Source organism: Coregonus clupeaformis, chromosome 37 (assembly GCF_020615455.1).
Source record: "Coregonus clupeaformis isolate EN_2021a chromosome 37, ASM2061545v1, whole genome shotgun sequence".
Taxonomy (NCBI): domain Eukaryota; kingdom Metazoa; phylum Chordata; class Actinopteri; order Salmoniformes; family Salmonidae; genus Coregonus; species Coregonus clupeaformis.
Genome location: NC_059228.1, coordinates 20,050,704 through 20,073,438, shown reverse-complemented (window position 1 = coordinate 20,073,438; position 22,735 = coordinate 20,050,704). Strand labels below are relative to the sequence as shown.

At 42.0% G+C, this 22,735-nt stretch overlaps 1 protein-coding gene across 2 annotated transcripts in view; it reads right to left on the bottom strand.

Annotated features, from left to right (window-relative positions):
* Positions 1-9,649: 9,649 nt before the first annotated feature.
* Positions 9,650-22,735, bottom strand: part of LOC121553428 (probable E3 ubiquitin-protein ligase HECTD2) — a 40,980-nt gene continuing 27,894 nt past the window's right edge. For both annotated transcript variants that reach the window (XM_045211441.1, XM_041866529.1), the window contains 6 exons: positions 21,271-21,345; positions 17,958-18,045; positions 15,538-15,644; positions 11,091-11,206; positions 10,260-10,403; positions 9,650-9,949 (listed from right to left, as the gene is read on the bottom strand). In XM_045211441.1, the coding sequence (XP_045067376.1) occupies positions 9,829-9,949; positions 10,260-10,403; positions 11,091-11,206; positions 15,538-15,644; positions 17,958-18,045; positions 21,271-21,345 (651 nt within the window). In that variant the 3' untranslated portion in view covers positions 9,650-9,828. The remainder of the gene's footprint in view (positions 9,950-10,259; positions 10,404-11,090; positions 11,207-15,537; positions 15,645-17,957; positions 18,046-21,270; positions 21,346-22,735) is intronic.

Here is a 22,735-nt window from a genome sequence, read left to right as displayed (position 1 = left end):
GAGATAATTGACAAGATCCTCCCGTGTAGTTCTGGGCTGATTCCTCACCGTTCTCATGATCATTGCAACTCCACGAGGTGAGATCTTGCATGGAGCCCCAGGCCGAGGGAGATATTTTGTGTTTCTTCTATTTGCGAATATTCGCACCAACTGTTATCACCTTCTCACCAAGCTGCTTGCCGATGGTCTTGTAGCCCATTCCAGCCTTGTGTAGGTCTACAATCTTGTCCCTGACATCCTTGAAGAGCTCTTTGGTATTGGCCATGGTGGAGAGTTTGGAATCTGATTGATTGCTTCTGTGGACAGGTGTCTTTTATACAGGTAACAAACTGAGATTAGGAGCACTCCCTTTAAGAGTGTGCTCCTAATCTCAGCTCGTTACCTGTATAAAAGACACCTGGGAGCCAGAAATCTTTCTGATTGAGAGGGGGTCAAATACTTATTTCCCTCATTAAAATGTAAATCAATTTATAACATTTTTGACATGCATTATTCTGGATTTTTGTTGTTGTTATTCTGTCTCTCACTGTTCAAATAAACCTAACATTAAAATTATAGACTGATCATTTCTTTGTCAGTGGGAAAACGTACAAAATCAGCAGGGGATCAAATACTTTTTTCCCTCACTGTATCTATTTTTTACCTAACAGTTATTTTTCTTAAAACTGCATTGTTGGTTAAGGGCTTGTAAGTAAGCATTTCACTGTAAATTCTACACCTGTTGTATTCGGAGCATATGGCAAATACAAATTGATTTGATTTGTGTCTCATAGCAAAGGGGCTGAATACTTATGTAAATAAGGTATTTCTGTTTTTTATTTTTAATAAATCTCCAAACATTTCTAAAAACTTGTTTTCACTTTGTCATTATGGGGTATTGTGTGTAGATTGCTGAGGATTTGTATTTATTTAATCAATTTTAGAATAAGGCAAAATGTAACAAAATGTGGATAAAGTCAAGGGCTCTGGATATATTTCCGAAGGCACTGTATGCAGCATTTACCATGAACGCAGGAATATTGCCTTTACATTTCTATTGCCTGTTGCGCAGGCCTTCAGCGCTACAGATTGAATCGAGCTCTTGATCTCAAATCCAAAAGGCTGGAGTACAGTATAGACACATTTTTTATTGTAGCTTCACTGTCCAAATAAATATGGAGGGGAGTGTAGAAGAATAATAGGTTTATAGAAATACTGCCCCAGTTTGAAGGCCAATCCTAATCTCAGTACTGAGATTACATTATGGAGAGAGCAGAATATTCAATGACGACGTAGGGAGGGCTATAGTTTTTATTTCAATGGTACGCCTATGTGTGAGGAACATCATGGGTGCATATTGCGTTACGCCGAGCTCCTCTAAACATTCATTTGGTTTGGCAGGAGATAGACGATGACAAGGCCATACAATGGCTGCATGATGTTTGTTTAGGGGAGGCAGGTAGCCTAGAGGTTAAGAGCGTTGGGCTAGTAACCGAAAGGTTGCTGGTTCAAATCCCAGAGCAGATTAGGTGAAAGATCGGTCTGTGCCCTTGAGCAAGGCACTTAACCCTAATTGCTCCTGTAAGTCGCTCTGGCTAAGAGCGTCTGCTAAGTGACTAAAATGTATGATGTTGTGGTGTCCCCACTGAAGTGGGCCATTTGGGGTTGTGCAACAAACTGACCTTTGATAAAACAAGTGGGATGATAACATGAGTGTAGATGACAGGATATTCAATGATCTGATGGACATATGATTGAGATGCTCCTACAGATCAGGGTAGGTAATTAAGTTTCTATTTCAAAGGTGAGCATATCTGTGAGCTCAAAATTCTGGCTGGCAGGAGATATGATGACATGACCATGAAAGGGTCTGGCAGCAGATACAGTGTGGAAAAAAAATATTTAGTCAGCCACCAATTGTGCAAGTTCTCCCACTTAAAAAGATGAGAGGCCTGTAATTTTCATCATAGGTACACGTCAACTATGACAGACAAAATGAGAAAAAAAATTCTCCAGAAAATCACATTGTAGGATTTTTAATGAATTTATTTGCAAATTATGGTGGAAAATAAGTATTTGGTCAATAACAAAAGTTTCTCAATACTTTGTTATATACCCTTTGTTGGCAATGACACAGGTCAACTGTTTTCTGTAAGTCTTCACAAGGTTTTCACACACTGTTGCTGGTATTTTGGCCCATTCCTCCATGCAGATCTCCTCTAGAGCAGTGATGATAACATGACCATGAAAGGGTTGCATGTTTGTTTGTGATGTCCTCGTGAACCCGAACAAGGGTCAGTTGGCTATTCTGGGGCAATGAACGGCACAGCTTTGGGGATGGTCCCCTCTTTTACTAGTCATCAATCCTGTCTTGTTTTTGTAGACACATACAGTGGGGGAAAAAACTATTTAGTCAGCCACCAATTGTGCAAGTTCTCCCACTTAAAAAGATGAGAGAGGCCTGTAATTTTCATCATAGGTACACGTCAACTATGACAGACAAAATAAGGAAAAAAAATTCCAGAAAATCACATTGTAGGATTTTTAATGAATTTATTTGCAAATTATGGTGGAAAATAAGTATTTGGTCAATAACAAAAGTTTCTCAATACTTTGTTATATACCCTTTTTGTTGGCAATGACACAGGTCAAACGTTTTCTGTAAGTCTTCACAAGGTTTTCACACACTGTTGCTGGTATTTTGGCCCATTCCTCCATGCAGATCTCCTCTAGAGCAGTGATGTTTTGGGGCTGTCGCTGGGCAACACGGACTTTCAACTCCCTCCAAAGATCTTCTATGGGGTTGAGATCTGGAGACTGGCTAGAGCCACTCCAGGACCTTGAAATGCTTCTTACGAAGCCACTCCTTCGTTGCCCGGGCGGTGTGTTTGGGATCATTGTCATGCTGAAAGACCCAGCCACGTTTCATCTTCAATGCCCTTGCTGATGGAAGGAGGTTTTCACTCAAAATCTCACGATACATGGCCCCATTCATTCTTCAGTTGTCCTGGTCCCTTTCCAGAAAAACAGCCCCAAAGCATGATGTTTCTACCCCCATGCTTCACAGTAGGTATGGTGTTCTTTGGATGCAACTCAGCATTCTTTGTCCTCCAAACACGACGAGTTGAGTTTTTACCAAAAAGTTTTATTTTGGTTTCATCTGACCATATGACATTCTCCCAATCCTCTTCTGGATCATCCAAATGCACTCTAGCAAACTTCAGACGGGCCTGGACATGTACTGGCTTAAGCAGGGGGACACGTCTGGCACTGCAGGATTTGAGTCCCTGGCGGCGTAGTGTGTTACTGATGGTAGGCTTTGTTACTTTGGTCCCAGCTCTCTGCAGGTCATTCACTAGGTCCCCCCGTGTGGTTCTGGGATTTTTGCTCACCGTTCTTGTGATCATTTTGACCCCACGGGGTGAGATCTTGCGTGGAGCCCCAGATCGAGGGAGATTATCAGTGGTCTTGTATGTCTTCCATTTCCTAATAATTGCTCCCACAGTTGATTTCTTCAAACCAAGCTGCTTACCTATTGCAGATTCAGTCTTCCCAGCCTGGTGCAGGTCTACAATTTTGTTTCTGGTGTCCTTTGACAGCTCTTTGGAGGACAGAGGAGCCTCTTAAAGAAGTTACAGGTCTGTGAGAGCCAGAAATCTTGCTTGTTTGTAGGTGACCAAATACTTATTTTCCACCATAATTAGCAAATAAATTCATTAAAAATCCTACAATGTGATTTTCTGGAGAAAAAAAATCTCAATTTGTCTGTCATAGTTGACGTGTACCTATGATGAAAATTACAGGCCTCTCTCATCTTTTTAAGTGGGAGAACTTGCACAATTGGTGGCTGACTAAATACTTTTTCCCCCCACTGTACGTGTACTATTCATTTTTAGTAGATCGACCATATGGTTCAAGAGAAAATAGCATAATCAATGAAATAAGCATCTAATCAACAATGGCATTATTTTCTCTGCAACTCTTCCAACTGTTTACTTTTTTCACAACTGCCAACAGTTTGACGCCAAAACATTGAGAACAAATACATATTGAATAGTCAAATAAATAAGTGTTTAAAAGTTATAAAGGATATTTCATGCTGAAACCCTAATTAAACACCAATGGTATTCACTTAGTACATGGTTTATATTTAGGATAATGTTTTACAGCTTTGTCATTCTATTTTTTTGTTTTAAAATCATTTTATTGAATTATTTCATAATTTTTACATGTGGTAAATCCACACAGAGGGCCAGAGATAATTACAGACACCTGTGATAATCTGAAGTACCCAATTACAGACACCTGTGATAATCTGAAGTACCCAATTACAGACACCTGTGATAATCTGAAGTACCCAAAAGTACCCAAAGATACCAAACATCTGGTAGTTCACTGGTAAACTTTGAAAGTTTCCAGTAATATACCCTCCCTTTGCAACCCAAATTGTGGGTACTGATTTGATGTCAGATACTACAATCACCACCAAGCACAGGTGTTGTAAAACATGCCCATGGCAGGGAGGAAATCATATTCCTGGGACTTAAGTCTATGCTTTATCACAACAACTTGTGGTTAGACTGCATCATGTGAGAACAACTGAGAGCAGTCACAACTGAAGTTGGATATTTGGATGTAATAAAATCATGCTAATAAGTCTTTTTTTTAGTTGTTGTTCTATAATTATTGTGCATACTATGTGGTTATTTCAAAAGTTTTACTAAATGTTTTTAAAACAATGCACCCTAACGTGTTAATGATTAATCCCACTGCTGTCTGGCTCATTTCCCTAGGTCACACTGTAAACACAGATGGTTCCTATTCTGGTACACTTGATTTAGGCTGCAGGGACATACTCTTCTGCAGCCCATCGCTCTCTCCCTTTCGATCACTCTTTCTCTTTCTATATACACAACACTGGTTTACAAGCCACTCAACATGTTTTAAAGGTCCAATGCAGCCATTTTTATCTCAATATCAAATAATTTCTGGGTAACAATTAAGTACCTTACTGTGATTGTTTTCAATTAAAATGGTCGAAAAGAAACAAAAATAGCTTCTTAGCAAACAGCAATTTCTCAAGCAAGAACTTTGCTAGGACTCTCTGTGAGTGGTCTGAGTGGGGAGGGGAAAACTGAAAACAAGTTGTTATTGGCAGAGAGGTTTGGAACTCTTTCTTATTGGTGTATTAACTAATTTACTGCCTGGTGATGTCAAAACTCCATCCCACCAAAACAGTCTGAAATTCCAGGTAGTCTTTTCAAACAGCTCTTACACTAAAGGGGCATTATTTTCACAATTTTGTAGTATTATTCCAACCTCATACTATGGAAATATATATACAGTGGGGAAAAAAGTATTTAGTCAGCAACCAATTGTGCAAGTTCTCCCACTTAAAAAGATGAGAGGCCTGTAATTTTTTTTCGAGAAAATCACATTGTAGGATTTTATATGAATTTATTTGCAAATTATGGTGGAAAATAAGTATTTGGTCACCTACAAACAAGCAAGATTTCTGGCTCTCACAGACCTGTAACTTCTTCTTTAAGAGGCTCCTCTGTCCTCCACTCGTTACCTGTATTAATGGCACCTGTTTGAACTTGTTTTCAGTATAAAAGACACCTGTCCACAACCTCAAACAGTCCCACTCCAAACTCCACTATGGCCAAGACCAAAGAGCTGTCAAAGGACACCAGAAACAAAATTGTAGACCTGCACCAGGCTGGGAAGACTGAATCTGCAATAGGTAAGCAGCTTGGTTTGAAGAAATCAACTGTGGGAGCAATTATTAGGAAATGAAAGACATAAGAGACCACTGATAATCTCCCTCGATCTGGGGCTCCACGCAAGATCTCACCCCGTGGGGTCAAAATGACCACAAGAACGGTGAGCAAAAATCCCAGAACCACACGGGGGGACCTAGTGAATGACCTGCAGAGAGCTGGGACCAAAGTAACAAAGCCTACCATCAGTAACACACTACGCCGCCAGGGACTCAAATCCTGCAGTGCCAGACGTGTCCCCCTGCTTAAGCCAGTACATGTCCAGGCCCGTCTGAAGTTTGCTAGAGTGCATTTGGATGATCCAGAAGAGGATTGGGAGAATGTCATATGGTCCAATATAACTTTTTGGTGTTTGGAGGACAAAGAATGATGAGTTGCATCCAAAGAACACCATACCTACTGTGAAGCATGGGGGTGGAAACATCATGCTTTGGGGCTGTTTTTCTGCAAAGGGACCAGGACGACTGATCCGTGTAAAGGAAAGAATGAATGGGGCCATGTATCGTGAGATTTTGCGTGAAATCCTCCTTCCATCAGCAAGGGCATTGAAGATGAAACGTGGCTGGGTCTTTCAGCATGACAATGATCCCAAACACACCGCCTGGGCAACGAAGGAGTGGCTTCGTAAGAAGCATTTCAAGGTCCTGGAGTGGCCTAGCCAGTCTCCAGATCTCAACCCCATAGAAAATCTTTGGAGGGAGTTGAAAGTCCGTGTTGCCCAGCGACAGCCCCAAAACATCACTGCTCTAGAGGAGATCTGCATGGAGGAATGGGCCAAAATACCAGCAACAGTGTGTGAAAACCTTGTGAAGACTTACAGAAAACGGTTGACCTGTGTCATTGCCAACAAAGGGTATATAACAAAATATTGAGAAACTTTTGTTATTGACCAAATACTTATTTTCCACCATCATTTGCAAATAAATTCATTAAAAATCCTACAATGTGATTTTCTGGAGAAAAAAAAAATCTCATTTTGTCTGTCATAGTCGACGTGTACCTATGATGAAAATTACAGGCCTCTCTCATCTTTTTAAGTGGGAGAACTTGCACAATTGGTGACTGACTAAATACTTTTTTTCCCCACTGTAAAACACAGGAAAATTAAGTTGACGACTGCACTGGGCCTTTAATGACGCTTCTGTGGCCTATGGCCCTGGATTTGTATCAGTCAGCTGTCAGACTGCAGCACCTGACCTGGTAGGCATTCCTGAAAATTACAACTTGTTTGTCTACCCCTCTGCCAGGGTGTCAAGTCCTCTGTGCTCCTCCTCTTCAGGCAGGCCATTTTGACCTGTTACATTCTGGCTTGTGGGGCTATAGTTCGAACTCAGATATGGTTGTGTGAGGCTGAAATACTGATATGGAGTATTAACTTGGATGGAGCCACAGCTGACACAGGTTAAACCAATTACAACATCTGTTTTTCAAAACAGACGCCCAATAACACCTCAGAGATTTTGCCAAATGGAACCTTGGACATTTAACCTGGCCCGGCACACATTGTCGGATCGTCCAGATTCAAAACAAAAGATTTTCCATCAGACACAGATAACTTCATTTCCGAGTGTAGAAACCTCAAAAAGAGAAGTTTATTACTTGGGACTAGACAGTAATTTTCACAAATAAATAGAAACGCAACATAACATCATCAACAGTTACATTACACATCTGAACTGTAACCAGATGACTCATCATAGACTGTCTACAGATATACATCAAACACTGAGTGTACAAAACATTAAGAACACCTTCCTAATATTGAGTTGCACCCCCTTTTGCCCTCAGAACAGCCTCAATTCGTTGGGGCATGGACTCTACAAGGTGTCGAAAGCATTCTACAGGGATGCTGGCTCATGTTGACTCCAATGCTTCCCAGAGTTGTGCCAAGTTGGCTAGATGTCCTTTGGGTGGTGGACCATTCTTGATACACACAGGAAACTGTTGAGCGTGAAAAACCCAGCAGCGTCGCAGTTTTTGACACTCAAACGGGTGCGCCTGGCACCTACTACCATACCCCGTTCAAAAGCTCTTAAATCTTTTGTCTTGCCCATTTACCCTCTGAATGGCACACATACACAATCCATGTCTCAATTGTCTCAAGGCTTAAAAATCCTTATTTAACCTGTCTCCTCCCCTTCATCTACACTGATTTAAGTGGATTTAACAGGTGACATCAATAAGGGATCATAGCTTTCACCTGGTCAGTCATTGTCATGGTAACAGCAGGTGTTCCTAATGTTTTGTACAGTCTGTGTAGCTCTACAGTCGGAATAGAACATGCATTACTATGAATGAATGTGACAGACTATATGACATTTGACTTTGTAAGACAAGAAAGTGATAGATTCAGTTCTATAGGCAGATTAGTGTAGATTAGTGAACCAACGAGTTGAAGAGTTCTGATAAAGTCTATCAGTCTTAGAAATAGATGCTTTCATAGTCACAGGCTACTTCTATGATAAATGTATCAAACATCTATTATTAGCTTCCTGAAAGTCGTTGAAGGCAGGATGGCGTGTAGTTACTGAATTACCCAACCAATCTGGGTTTGACTTACATTTAATCCTGTTTGTTTAAATGATAACGCTAACGTGTGTGCCTTTACTTTTCAGATTTATGTTGATAATGCTTTGTTTAACCGAAGATCCTACTAAACGTTTCTGACCAAAGGTTTCTCTTTACATTGGCAGTCTACCAGGCAGGCAGAAATAAGGCCACAAAGCTACTTACCTTAATAGTCAGAGAGATAAACAAACACACAACCAGACAGTCATGGTCCCACTGCTACAGGAGCTCATATTTCTTATTACTATCAAACAAGTGAAATATTCTGCTGTGCCCTTCAACAGGCAGCAATGTCAAATACATATCTAGCACCTCACAAAACAATCTAGATCTCATAAAACAGGTAACATTCTTTAACCAGCAAAGCCTTAGTTTTGAATATTTATAACAGTGTACTACAAATCAAGCTAAGAAAATACACATTTTGACCTCACAAAAATACACTATATACACAAAAGTATGTGGACACCCCTTCAAATTAGTGGCCACACAAGCTCACAGAACGGGACAGCCGAGTGCTGAAGCGCGTAACAATCATCTGTCCTCGGTTGCAACACTCACTACCGAGTTCCAAACTGCCTCTAGGTGCAACGTCAGCACAAGAACTGTTCGTCGGGAGTTTCATGAAATGGGTTTCCATGGCAGAGCAGCCGCACACAAGCCTATGATCACCATGCGCAATGCCAAGCGTCGGTTGGAGTGGTGTAAAGCTCGACGCCTTTGGACTCTGAAGCAGTGGAAACACTTTCTCTGGGGTGATGAATCACGCTTCACCATCTGGCAGTCCGACAGACGAATCTGGGTTTGGCGGATGCCAGGAGAACACTACCTGCCCGAATGCATAGTGCCAACTGTAAAGTTTGGTGGAGGAGAAATAATGGCCTGGGGCTGATTTTCATGGTTCGGGCTAGGCCCCTTAGTTCCAGTGAAGGGAAATCTTAACGCTACAGCATACAATGACATTCAAGACGATTCTGTACTTTCAATTTTGTGGCAACAGTTTGGGGAAGGCCCTTTCCTGTTTCAACATGACAATGCACCCGTGTACAAAGCGAGGTCCATAAAGAAATGTTTTGTCGAAATTGGTGTGGAAGAACTTGACTGACCTGCACAGAGCCATGACCTCAACCCCATCAAACACCTTTGGGATGAATTGGAACGCCGACTGTGAGCCAGGCCTAATCGCCCAACATCAGTGCCCGACCTCACTAATGCTCTTGGCTGAATGTAAGGAAGTCCCCGCAGCAATGTTCCAACATCTAGTGGAAAGCCTTCCCAGAAGAGTGGAGGCTGTTATAGCAGCAAAGGGGGGACCAACTCCATATTAATGCCCATGATTTTGGGATGAGATGTTCAATGAGCAGGTGTCCACATACTTTTGGTCATGTAGTCTATATAAGATTCTATTTTTGGAGGAATGTAATTCTAAAGCACATCTGGAAAGTTTGCGGAATCACCTTCTCTCATCTTACTGTCAATCTAATAGCTGCAGACTGAGTCACTCTAAGCCAAAGCCCTCTGCGTTGGAGATGGCGATGGTTAACTTCTGCTTCAGTTCCTTCCTGCTTTTATACGGTGGGAGGCAGATCTGGTTGAAGCAGGTGTGAGATATGGGTAACCTGAAACAGACAAGGATAACCTGTCAGCAAGGAGCTCTAAACAATTACTGTAAGGGCCCTTCTGTTGCCATGGCAGTAAGCCTGGCTACATTATAACAGATTACAATGACACCACTAAATATCGGTCCACTCAAACTCTACAATACTGTAGCAATACTGTATGATGCTCAACATATAGCATTTGCAGTCAACTAGTTAATTAAATCAACATATAATAGCTGGTCATGTTTTGTGTTTGGATATTGTTCTATATGGTTGGATATATACGTGAGAGTAAGAGGCAATGAGTGATGAGATGACTGTACAGTACCAGTCAGTGGAAACGTCGATCTTGGCGATCTTGAAGTTGAGGTCGGCCAACCCTCCCACGGGGACACGGTCACTTCCTGTGGCGAAGTGGAGCAGCTTCTTCTGCAACTCCAAGGGGAAAGCCAGCACCACGTCCCAGAAACAGCTAAACACACACACACAGCCAACTTTTTTTTTTTTTTTTGTGATTTAGCAGACGCTCTTATCCAGAGCAACTTACAGGAGCAATTAGGGTTAAGTGCCTTGCTTAAGGGCACAGACAGATTTTTCACCTAGTCGGCTCGGGGATTAGAACCAGCGACCTTTCGGTTACTGACACAACGCTCTTACCCACTAAGCTACCTGCCGCCCACTAAGCTACCTGACTTTTCTGTTATGGCAGCGTGTCAAGTCCTACATTTAGAAGGCTGATGTAACATCACTCCCCATTACATGAAATGGAGCATGAACTACAGCTGCTTGAGAACATATGTTTTTATGTTGCATGACATTACATAGACTTGTGTAATAGGAAAGGGGGAGGGGGGGTGCAGCTGGAGTAAACAGGCCTGGAAGGGAGCGGTGCAACATAAAGCTGTAAGGGGGCACTGGCTGGCTGCAGGGATCCAGAGAGTGGAGGTGGTGAAGAGTTCAGCTCTAGGTTCCTCCAACAGAGTGAAAGGCCCTATAGCACTGCATGGGTCTGTCATAATGGCTTGTTGCTGTAGGATTTGTGATATTGGATACTTGTACTCCAGCAGGATCAGGGGTTGTGGGCCAGGTGAAAGATGAAAAAGGTATGAATAGTTGTATAGATTGGGTGCACTGGGTGTTTTGTGTGCATGACCCTTACCGTACTGTGAGGTCAGCTTTGCTGTAGCCCTCGTACTGAGCTGCTCTCTGCAGGGCGCTCATGTCCAGCTCTGGACTCCCACACACCAGCATCTCCACCTCCTCTGGCCTCAGCAGCTGCACAACCACAACATCACTAATGAGTGCCCTATAGTATAAACCACAGGAGGCTGGTGAGGGGAGGACGACTCATAATAATGTCTAGAACGGAGCGAATGGAATCAAACACATGGAAACCATGGAAACCATACATTTGATGTATTTGATACCATTTCACTAATTCTGCTCCAGCCATTACCACGAGACCGTCCTCCCCAATTTAGGTGCCACCAACTTCCTGTGATATAGTCATAACACAGTTTCATATTATGCCTACTGTAATTCAGTAACATCACATAATGGACTGTGCATCCAGGGCTTAGTTTGAGACACAGCTTTAGATGAGGGATTGATATCACACAGCTGAGCACAGAGCTCTGATTAGGTCCCAGACCTGAGGGATATGCTGACAATGCCAACAATACATATGATGAGATCTTATAAAGTTCAGTGCTTTATCTTGTCTATCAATATTGTGTTTGAGTCCATGTGCATACATTCATTGTGGCCTACAATGTGTGTTTCACAGTGATTAGCATATATATATATTTTTATTTTTATATATATATATTTCTTTTGATTTTTTTTTTTTTTTACATGACCATACATCTTGGTGGTAATGTAAAGTTTGGCAAGAGCCTAAACTCAAATATTTGATCTTGTCTAATTTAGGATTGGCTCAGACATACAGTAACTCTTCAGGGTGTAGACCCTACCCACAGTGTGTGTGTGTGTGTGTGTTTGTGTGTACACTTGTGGACAGACCAATATTGAACACAGTCACCCAGCCACAGATCTTGGAGTTCCACCAATATTAACAATGATCTTACTTAACTCAGTGTGTGTTACCATACAGATGTAGGATCTTAATTTGATCACCCTGCTTTAGCAGAACTGTCCTGCAATGCAGGAAATGCCAGCAGTCATGATGTTTTCATCTGATTGTCATACAATTACGTCAAAAGGCTCATGTAGGCTACCTAGGCACGTTACTCCGGGACGGCGGAAAGACAGGCAGTGCAGGAAAAAATATATTTTAAGCCTCATTTAGATATTTTTCTGCTTATAATTTCCGACATTTGGTAAGCTTTATGTTAGTCAACTTGTCTATAATTACAGTAGATTCAGTGCCTTCGGAAAGTATTCAGACCCTTTGACTTTTGACATTTACAGCCTTATTCTAAAAAAAAAATTTTTTTCCCTCATCAATCTACACACAATACCCCATAATAACAAATACCCTTTACTCAGTACTTTGTTGAAGCACATTTGGCAGCGATTACAGCCTCAAGTCTTCTTGGGTATGATGCTACAAGCTTGGCACACCTGTATTTGGGGAATTTCTCCCATTCTTCTCTGCATATCCTCTCAAGCTGTGTCAGGTTGGATGGGGAGAGTTGCTGCACAGCTATTTTCAGGTCTTTCCAGAGATCGGGTTCAAGTCCAGGATCTGGATGGGCCACTCTAGGACATTCAGAGGCTTGTCCCGAAGCCACTCCTACGTTGTCTTAGCTGTGTGCTTAGGGTCGTTGTCCTGTTGGAAGGTGAACCTCGTCCCAGTCTGAGGTCCTGAGTGATCTGGAGCAGGTTTTCATTAAGGATCTCTGTACTTTCCTCCGTTCATCTTTCCCTTGATCCTGACTAGTCTCCCAGTCCCTGCCACTGAAAAACATCCCCACAGCATGATGCTGCCACCACCATGCTTCACCGTAGGGATGGTGCCAGGTTTCCTCCTGACGTGACGCTTGGAATTCAGGCCAAAGAGTTCATTCTTGGTTTCATCAGATCAGAGAATCTTGTTTCTCATGGTCTGAGAGTCTTTAGGTGCCTTTTGGAAAACTCCAAGAGGCTGTCATGTGCATTTTACTGAGGAGTGGCTTCCGTCTGGCCACTCCACCATAAAGGCCTGATTGGTGGAGTGCTGCAGAGATGGTTGTCCTTCGGGAAGGTTCTCCCATCTCCACAGAGGAACTCTAGAGCTCTGTCAGAGTGACCATCGGGTTCTTGGTCACCTCCCTGAACAAGGCCCTTCTCCCCCGATTGCTCAGTTTGGTCGGGCGGCCAGCTCTAGGAAGAGTCTTGGTCGTTCCAAACTTTTTCCATTTAAGAATGATGGAGGCCACTGTGTTCTTGGGGACCTTCAATGCTGCAGACATTTTTTGGTACCTTTCCCCAGATCTGTGCCTCAACACAATCCTGTCTCGGAGCTCTACAGACAATTCATTCGACCTCATGGCTTGGTTTTTGCTCTAACATGCACTGTAAACTATGGTACCTTAGACAGGTGTGTGCCTTTCCAAATCATGTCCAATCAATTGAATTTACCACAGGTGGACTCCAATCAAGTTGTAGAAACATCTCAAGGATGATCAATGGAAAACAGGATGCACCTGAGCTCAATTTTCGAGTCTCATAGCAAAGGGTCTGAATAATGTAAATAAGGTATTTCTTTTTTTTCTTCTAAGAACCAGTTTTCGCTTTGTCATTATGGGGTATTGTGTGTAGATTGCTGAGGAAATGTTTTTATTTAATCCATTTTAGAATATGCCTGTAATGTAACAAAATGTGGAAAAAGTCAAGGGGTCAGAATACTTTCCGAAGGCACTATACATGCAGCTTCTCTTCTGTCATTACTTGATGCTCGTCTAGAATACTAAATAAAGCCTTGCTCACCAGAATAATTCCATAAATTGATAGAATGATCAATGCATCATCAACAATCTAGTTGACATTGGTAAAGTTCTCTCTTTCATTTCTGCTTCTCTCACGAAGCGAGGACGTTTAGGGACCAGAGCGATATCCAAATGACATCAGTTTGACTGGTTTTAAGGAAATTAAAAGCTGTGAAAAAGATCCAACATGTTTCTAATAGTATTTCAGTTAGTCTTGGATGCATATATTACGTGGTTGAAAATGAAATACTGTCAGCTTTTATGTCGCTGAATGAAATTGCATGTTTAGGCTACACAACAAGTCCCTTAGCTTGCATTTGCATTCTCTCAAGATGCTGAAACAAAATATATATATATATATTTCTCCACTCCTGTTCCCGAGACATAATTCACTTTTGGTCTATCATTTTACTGCGAGGAACACTTGATTCTGCAGGAGTTAATATTATAATAGGCTATATGTGATGCCTACAGTCAGTGTCCAGACTTCAGTTACTATTCCAACTATGAGGCTACTCCACTCTAAAATAATTCCAGCATCAATACAATGGCATTTGATAAATGCAAAGAAACATCACTTACAAAACACCAAAAAGTGTTATGAATGACATTCGGTGATTGTCATCATTCGGCCTACACAAGTCTTGTAACCTGAATTGATGCATACACTGATGTCACTGATGTCACGGGTTTCTCGGTCTTGGCCACTCATCTCTGCCATGGCAACATTTCTGTGCTGTTATCTTCTAACCACACCGCATTTTGGAGTCTACTTCCACATTTTTCATGCGACTTGACATGCGGTAATGATGAAGAGTTTAATAGCCTACATTTTGCTTGGAATCTATGTTTGAATTATTGTGATAGGCTCATGTTTTACCGGTACGGTGTACCCCACTATTTATTTTGCCGGTACTCCGTACCGGACCGTTCCAGCTTACTTTCACCCCTAATGATATCCATCTATGGCCACTGTCAAAGGGCAACAGCCCATGAGAGACACAAGTGTCACCCCACCACTCCAAAAGCCATTTGAGGCTACCCCGCTGGCCATGTCTGGGCCAGGGAGAACATAAGCTGTTCTGTGTCTCTGGCTGATCAGTATACAACGGTAGTCAGCTGTGTTAGATTTGTGCTGCAGTAACTAGATAAGTAAACACATTCTTCCCAGGAGGCCCTAATCCTTATAGTCTTTCTGAATGACTCATCAACTCATCACTTCTATTCTTGACCCACTTAAAATGGCCCTGTGTTGCAATATAGGGGGGCTACAGTATGTGAGCAATGTCAGTCAGTGCAATTTATAATCCAGGAGAGAGGATCATGGGGAACAGGAGGGGGCAGGTGGGTAGAAGTTGTGTATATTTACATTAACAGTCAAGAGGGACTCATTCATACAATTGTGTATGTGTTTGATACCACTCCATTAATTCCATTCCAACCATTATTATGAGCCATTCTCCCCTCACCAGCCTCCTGTGAGGTACACATATTGATATTAGCTTCTCTCATCCTTTTACTATAAAACCTGTATCAGAACATTCATCTGGAGGTTTTCTGACCACAGTGATGTAAATAGCTTATCGAACTTTACAATCTTAAAAACCTCCAAGAACCTGAGAGCCGAGCCGACCTTAACCCCACCCCCACAGAAAGCCCAGAGAAGTCCTGACTCACCATCAGAGCGTCTGACGCACACACACTGTGGAAACCACGATAGAAGGCTGCAAACTGCTTGTAAACTGACTTATTAAGCAGGAAATCAGCGTACAGCTGAACATATTCTGCAGAGAAATAAACAAAAAATTATAAAAAATCACTCACGCGCCCACAAATAGAGACACATACTCAAACACAAGTTTCAGTTTTCAAGTTAAGTTTCAATGTCACGTGCACAAGTACAGTGAAATGCCTTTCTTAAAGCTCCAAACCCAACAATGCAGTAATCAATATCAATGTAGTACTAAAAATAACATAAGGTAGAACAAAAACATACGAGAAATAAAAATAAGAACACGACAAAGTAAGAAGCTATATACAGGGTCAGTTCCAATACCATATTAACAATGTGCAGGGATACTGGAGTGATAGAGGTAGATACAGTGCATTGGGAAAGTATTCAGACCCCTTGACTTTTTCCACATTTTGTTATGTTACAGCCTTATTCTAGAATTGATTAAATCGTTTTTCCCCCTCATCAATCTAAACACAATACCCCATAATGACAAAGCAAAAACAGGTTTTTAGAAAGGTTTACACATTTATAAAAAATAAAAAACAGAAATACCTTATTTACATAAGTATTCAGACCCATTGATCATCCTTGAGATGTTTCTACAACTTGATTGGAGTCCGCCTGTGGTAAATTCAATTGATTGGACATGATTTGGAAAGGCACACACCTGTCTATATAAGGTCCCACAGTTGACAGTGCATGTCAGAGCAAAAACCAAGCCATGAGGTCGAAGGAATTGTCCGTAGAGCTCAGAGACAGGATTGTGTTGAGGCACAGTTCTGGGAAAGGGAACCAAAAAATGTCTGCAGTATTGAAGGTCCCCAAGAACACAGTGGCCTCCATCACTCTTAAATGGAAGAAGTTTGGAACCACCAAGACTCTTCCTAGAGCTGGCCGCCCAACCAAACTGAGCAATCTGGGGAGAAGGGCCTTGTTCAGGGAGGTGACCAAGAACCCGATGGTCACTCTGACAGAGCTCCAGAGTTCCTCTGTGGAGATGGGAGAACCTTCCAGAAGGACAACCATCTCTGCAGCACTCCACCAATCAGGCCTTTATGGTAGAGTGGCCAGACAGAAGCCACTCCTCAGTAAAAAAGGCACACGACAGCCCACTTGGAGTTTGCCAAAAGGTACCTAAAGGACTCTCAGACCATGAGAAACAAGATTCTCTGGTCTGATGAAACCAAGATTAAAATCTTTGGCTTGAATGCCAAGCGTCACATCTAGAGGAAACCTGGCACAATCCCTACGGTGAAGCATGGTGGTGGCAGCATCATGCTTTGGGGATGTTTTTCAGCGGCAGGTACTGGGAGACTAGTCAGGATCGAGGGAAAGATGAACGGAGCAAAGTACAGAGAAATCTTTGATGAAAACCTGCTCCAGAGCGCTCAGGACCTCAGACTTGGGCAAAGGTTCACCTTCCAACATGAGTGGCCCATCCAGAGCCTGGACTTGAACCCGATCAAACATCTCTGGAGAGACCTGAAATTTAGCTGTGCAGCAACGCTCCCCATCCAACCTGACAGTGCTTGAGAGGATCTGCAGAGAAGAATGGGAGAAACTCCCCAAATACAGGTGTGCCAAGCTTGTAGCGTCATACCCAAGAAGACTTGAGGCTGTAATCGCTGCCAAAGGTGCTTCAACAAAGTACTGAGTAAAGGGTCTGAATACTTACGTAAATGTGATATTTCCGTTTATTCTTTTTAATAAATTTGCAAAAATGTCTAAAAACCTGTTTTTGCTTTGTCATTATGGGGTATTGTGTGTAGATTGATGAGGGGGAAAAAAAACTAATCCATTTTAGAATAAGGCTGTAAGGTAACAAAATGTGGAAAAAGTCAAGGGGTCTGAATACTTTCCAAATGCACTGTATGTATAAGGGTAAGGTGACTAGGCATTAGGTAGAGGAGCATTGTCACATAACATGGGGAACAGACAAATACACACTAAGGGGAATTAGCTGCAAGTGAATGGCACGTCTCTGATTTTCTAACAGAAATGTAGTTCTGGAGGGCCCAAGTGTGATTTTATTGTTGTGTGGTCTAAATTGACGACCATGACTTGTTGATTCGTTGAATCAGCTGTGTTAGAGATGGGATGGAACAAACCAAAGCACATGCTGTGGTCCTGTACATGTATGTCTACCCTTCATATGTTAACCTGTGGTCCTCTGTAGCTCAATTGGTAGAGCATGGCGCTTGTAACGCCAGGGTAGTGGGTTCGATCCCCGGGACCACCCATACGTAAAAATGTATGCACACATAGGCCTATACTGTAAGTCGCTTTGGATAAAAGCATCTGCTAAATGGCATATTATTTTATTATTATTATTATTATTAACCTACAGTATAGGCCTACTCACCCTTTCTGTTCTGTTTGTTGACTGGGATCTTGTCACCTCCAGGTTTCAGGTTATAGGACCTGACCACCCCGAGCTCCTCTTGGAAAACCTAGATACAATGATACATTCATTATCTTAAAATGAAGAGAGTGGATTTCCTGAGAAAGGCCAAAGCTTATATTAGTTTATGGTCAACATTCACTTACGGTAAACGTGTGGGCTTAAAAATAGCCTACTGTAATCAGAAACCAGTGGTATAGATGATGTATTTGTTCTGGTGTTGAACTCAGCTGGTGAATAAAGGATATAGACATAGATATAGAACACATGATACAGTCCCTTCAGAAAGTATTAATACCCTTTGACTTATTCCACATTTTGTTGTGTTACACCCTGAATTCAAAATGGATTACATTTTTTTTTTTATCTCACCCACCTACACACAATACCCCATAACGACAAAGTGAAAACATGCTTAGCAATTTTTGCAAATTGATTGAAAACGAAATACAGAAATATCTAATTCACATACAGCACCTGTCAAAAGTTTGGACACACCTACTCATTCATTGTAGAATACTACGGAAAACATCAAAACTATTAAATAACACATATGGAATCATGTAGTAAACAAAAACGTGTTAAACAAATCAAAATATATTTTATATTTGAGATTCTTCAAAGTAGCCACCCTTTGCCTTGATGACAGCTTTGCACACCACCCCTACCGTGAAGCATGGTGGTGGCAGCATCATGCTATGGGGATGCTTTTCAGCAGCAGGGACTGGGAGACTGGTAAGGATAGAGGGAACAACGAATGGAGCGAAATACAGGCAAATCATTGATGAGAACCTGCTTCAGAGTGTAAACAACCTTAGACTGGGGGGGGGGTGAAGATTTACCTTCCAACAGGACAATGACCCCAAGCATACAGCCAAAGCAAAGCTGGAATGGCTTCAGAACAAGAATGTGAAAGTCCATGAGTGGCACAGCCAAAGCCCAGACTTGAATCCCATTGAAAATCTGTGGAAAGACTTGAAGATTGCTATTCACCGCTGCTCCCCATCTAATTTAACAGAGCTTGAGAAAATCTGCAAGGAAGAATAGGAGAAAATCCCAAAATCCAGATGTGCAAAGCTGATGCAGACATACCCAAGACGACTCAAAGCTGTAATCACCGCCAAAGGTGCTTCTACAAAGTATTGACTTAGGGGTGTGAATACCTATGTAAATTAGATATTTCTGTATTTAATTTGCAATACATTTGCTACAATTTCTAAAAACATGTTTTCACTTTGTCATTATGGGGAATTATGTGTAGCTGGGTGAGAAAAAACAAATCTATTTAATCCCATTTTGAATTCAGGCTGTAACACAACAAAATGTGGAATAAGTCAAGGGGTATGAATACTTTCTGAAGGCACTGTATATGTCTATATGATATATGTCTATATGATATGATATATGTCTATGATATGCACTCAGTGCCCAGTTTATTAGGTACACCCATCTAGTACCGGGTTGGACCCCTTTGCCTCAAGAACAGCCTGAATTCTTCAGGGCATGGAATCATTACTCAATTGGTACCAAGGAACCTAACGTGTGCCAGGAAAATATTCCCCACACCATTACACCAACCCCACCAGCCTGTACCATTGACACCAGGTAGGATTGGGCCATGGACTCATGCAGCTTACGCCAAATCTTGACTCTGCCATCAGTATGACGCAACAGGAACCGGGATTCGTCAGACAAGGCAATGTTTTTCCACTCCTTAATTGTCCAGTGTTGCTGATCGCGTGCCCACTGGAGACGCTTCTTCTTGTTTTTAGCTGATAGGAGTGGAACCCAGTGTGATCGTCAGCTGCAATAGCCCATTCGTGACAAGGACCAATGAGTTGTTCCGAGATGCCGTTCTACACACCACTGTTGTACCTGCAGCTTTGTTTGCCTGTTTGTGGCCCGCCTGTTAGCTTGCACAATTCTTGCCATTCTCCTTCGACCGCTCATCAACGAGCTGTTTTCGCCCACAGGACTGCCGCTGACTGGATGTTTTTGGTCGCACCATTTTCGGTAAACCCTAGACCAGGGGTATTCAACAGGTCCGGAGCCTGCTGTTTTTCTGTTCTACCTGACAATTATTTGCACCCACCTGGTTTTCCCAGGTCTAAAATCAGTCCCTGATTAGAAGGCAACAATGAAAAAACACAGTGGAACTGGCTTCGAGGTCAAGGGTTGAGTTTGAGGGCCCTAGACACTGTCGTGCGTGAAAAGCCCAGGAGGCCGGCCGTTTCTGAGATACTGGAACCGGCGCGCCTGGCACTGATGATTATACCACGGTCAAAGAGGCTTAGGTCACTCGTTTTGCCCATTCTAACTTTCAATCGAACAGCAAGCCACGGCCACGGTTTGTATGAGCGAACCATTTTCATGAAATAAACTGGCCACTGAGTGTATGTCTATATGATGTGATATACGTCTATAGATATAGCATACAGAGGGGTAATGGATGATGATGGGCGTGAACTGAATACGGTTCAGTGAGTATACTTCTGCCTCAGTAAAAGGGTGAAAGACCCTGAAACCTTGGGTCTCGACTCAGAGGCCAAAATGCACATTTTTATAATAGTTCAGAGATGTGACCACTTAACTCATGATTAGTGGTGATAGACTGATAAGAGTGCTGACTGTTTTGATTTTGACCTCTGACGTTTTTATACCGCTACTGCAGATTCCATCTTTAAGTTTCATGATTACTAATGACCAAAATCAAAGCCTTGCCCAGATCCCACTCCTTCCAATGGCAATTTGGACACAGTGATAGTCACTGCTTTTCACACTGGAGTGTTAGTCTTGAGGAGGGCGTGAGAGAATGCATCTCCACAGCCTTCAGACCCTCCATACCCACGCACTGACACGTAGCCCTATTACCAGTGACACATCACCTATTAACAAACATAGTCTAATACTGAACTGATGAAGTCATGTAACGGAGTCACTCTTTAAATCATTAAACACCTCACGGTCATCTGATGGAGTCTGTAATAAAAACCTTGCTAGGGCAAAATGCTCTGAAGTTTTGGGGAACACTTTAGCCAAACTAATTGGCATAAGATCCTTTTTTAAATTTAAGATCCATGTACATTTTAACTTTTTAATTCCATATTTCTCACTGGGGCAATTTGGTGGTGAATTTGTCCTGTTCAATGTGTCCTGTTCAATAGGTGTACTGTTGCCCTTGCACTGTTGGTGGTGAACTTGTCCTGTTCAATGTGTCCTGTTCAATAGGTGTACTGTTGCCCTTGCACTGTTAATACATAGGAGAGGTCCATACCTGGAAGGTCAGATAGAAGTCTTCCTCCACATTGCCCTCATAGCAGAGCAGCTCTCCAAGCCCATGAGCCAGGTCCTGAAACAGCAAATACTTTGTCACTTTTATTACTTACTTTCAAATGGACTGTACATTGTACACGGCGTGACACGGGTGATGTATTACTATGCGCGTCTGCATGTATGTGCACATTAGCTTTCAAATAGAAGCTTGCTAACATAATCAGCTCTGTGTTCAGAAAACCATTCAACACATTTGAAACACATGTAAGCCAGTGAGGGCAATTGGTTAAATAATTGAACAGTGCACCAGGGATACTGTAATTCCTGAAATGAAGAGCCTGTTGGAGTATTTTTCAAATCTGAAATTATACTTTTGTTACATTGTTTGCTAGTTTAGCTAGCTTTCAGTCTCATTGACCACCCAACTTTGCTAACACTAGCTAGCTAGCCAGTTTTATCTAAATGTATGTTAGCTAGCTAAGTTAGCCATGTTATTAATACAACTCCCATCTGCTGTTGACATCAGGATACAATTTGAGAGCACTAGTTAGCTTCAAAAATAGTTAGTAGCTTTGGCTACATGCGGACAGTGAATTCAGAGACATTCAGTGGCTAGCCACACTACAAACATAATTTTGCCAGGTTCCCTTTTAGCAATTGTAATGACAGTCCACCACAACATACCCAAGAGTTTGCTGATTAGCAAGGGGTAATCTGTGTTTAATTTTATTATGTATTAAAAACACAGTTTGAGATCATTGTGAGGGAATTTCACCAGTGGTTCATATGGGGAAATGGGCTTCCCAGGTTGCAAAAATAACCAAGGGGGGCGGGGCTTAGCAAAGGGTTAATTGGACTGTACTGCAAAGCGAATTTCAACTGTCTTCTTGAATCAGCCCAGATGCAAAGCAGTTACATAAGGTGAGGGCACAGTCTCTGATCAGTGGTATAGTGGCATGGCTGTGCCTGTCATGCCCCAAAGGGAGCCAGGGCAGCATTACTGTGGCACTGGGAGTATGCCAGGCCAGCCACCCTGCTTCATCAAAGCCACTGTGTTATTAAACAAAGGTTTTTTAGGCCAGACAGGGGAGAGAACAACACCCCACTCTTATGCAACTATGAACAAAGCTCAAAAAAACTAAAGGAGGCAAACATCTGGCACAGTTTAACAATTAAAACTAAATTATTACACAGAGAAACACCATGTCAGCAATGGGTGTGTACATTTTAGAATAAGAGACTGTAGAGTTGTGTTTCACATTAGACAAAATGAATGAAAAGTGTAAAATACTGATACATTTGTATGAATTCAGATGAGTTTCAGAGGTTGGATCGAGTCCAAATGAAAACGTTTGGGAATAAAAAAAGAAAAGCTCAACTGTGGTTCCCCCTGCTGGTTAAATGGGGTATTGTGATCTTCACTGTAACCCCCTAGAAACAACACCGGTCTGTAGTCTGATTGACCT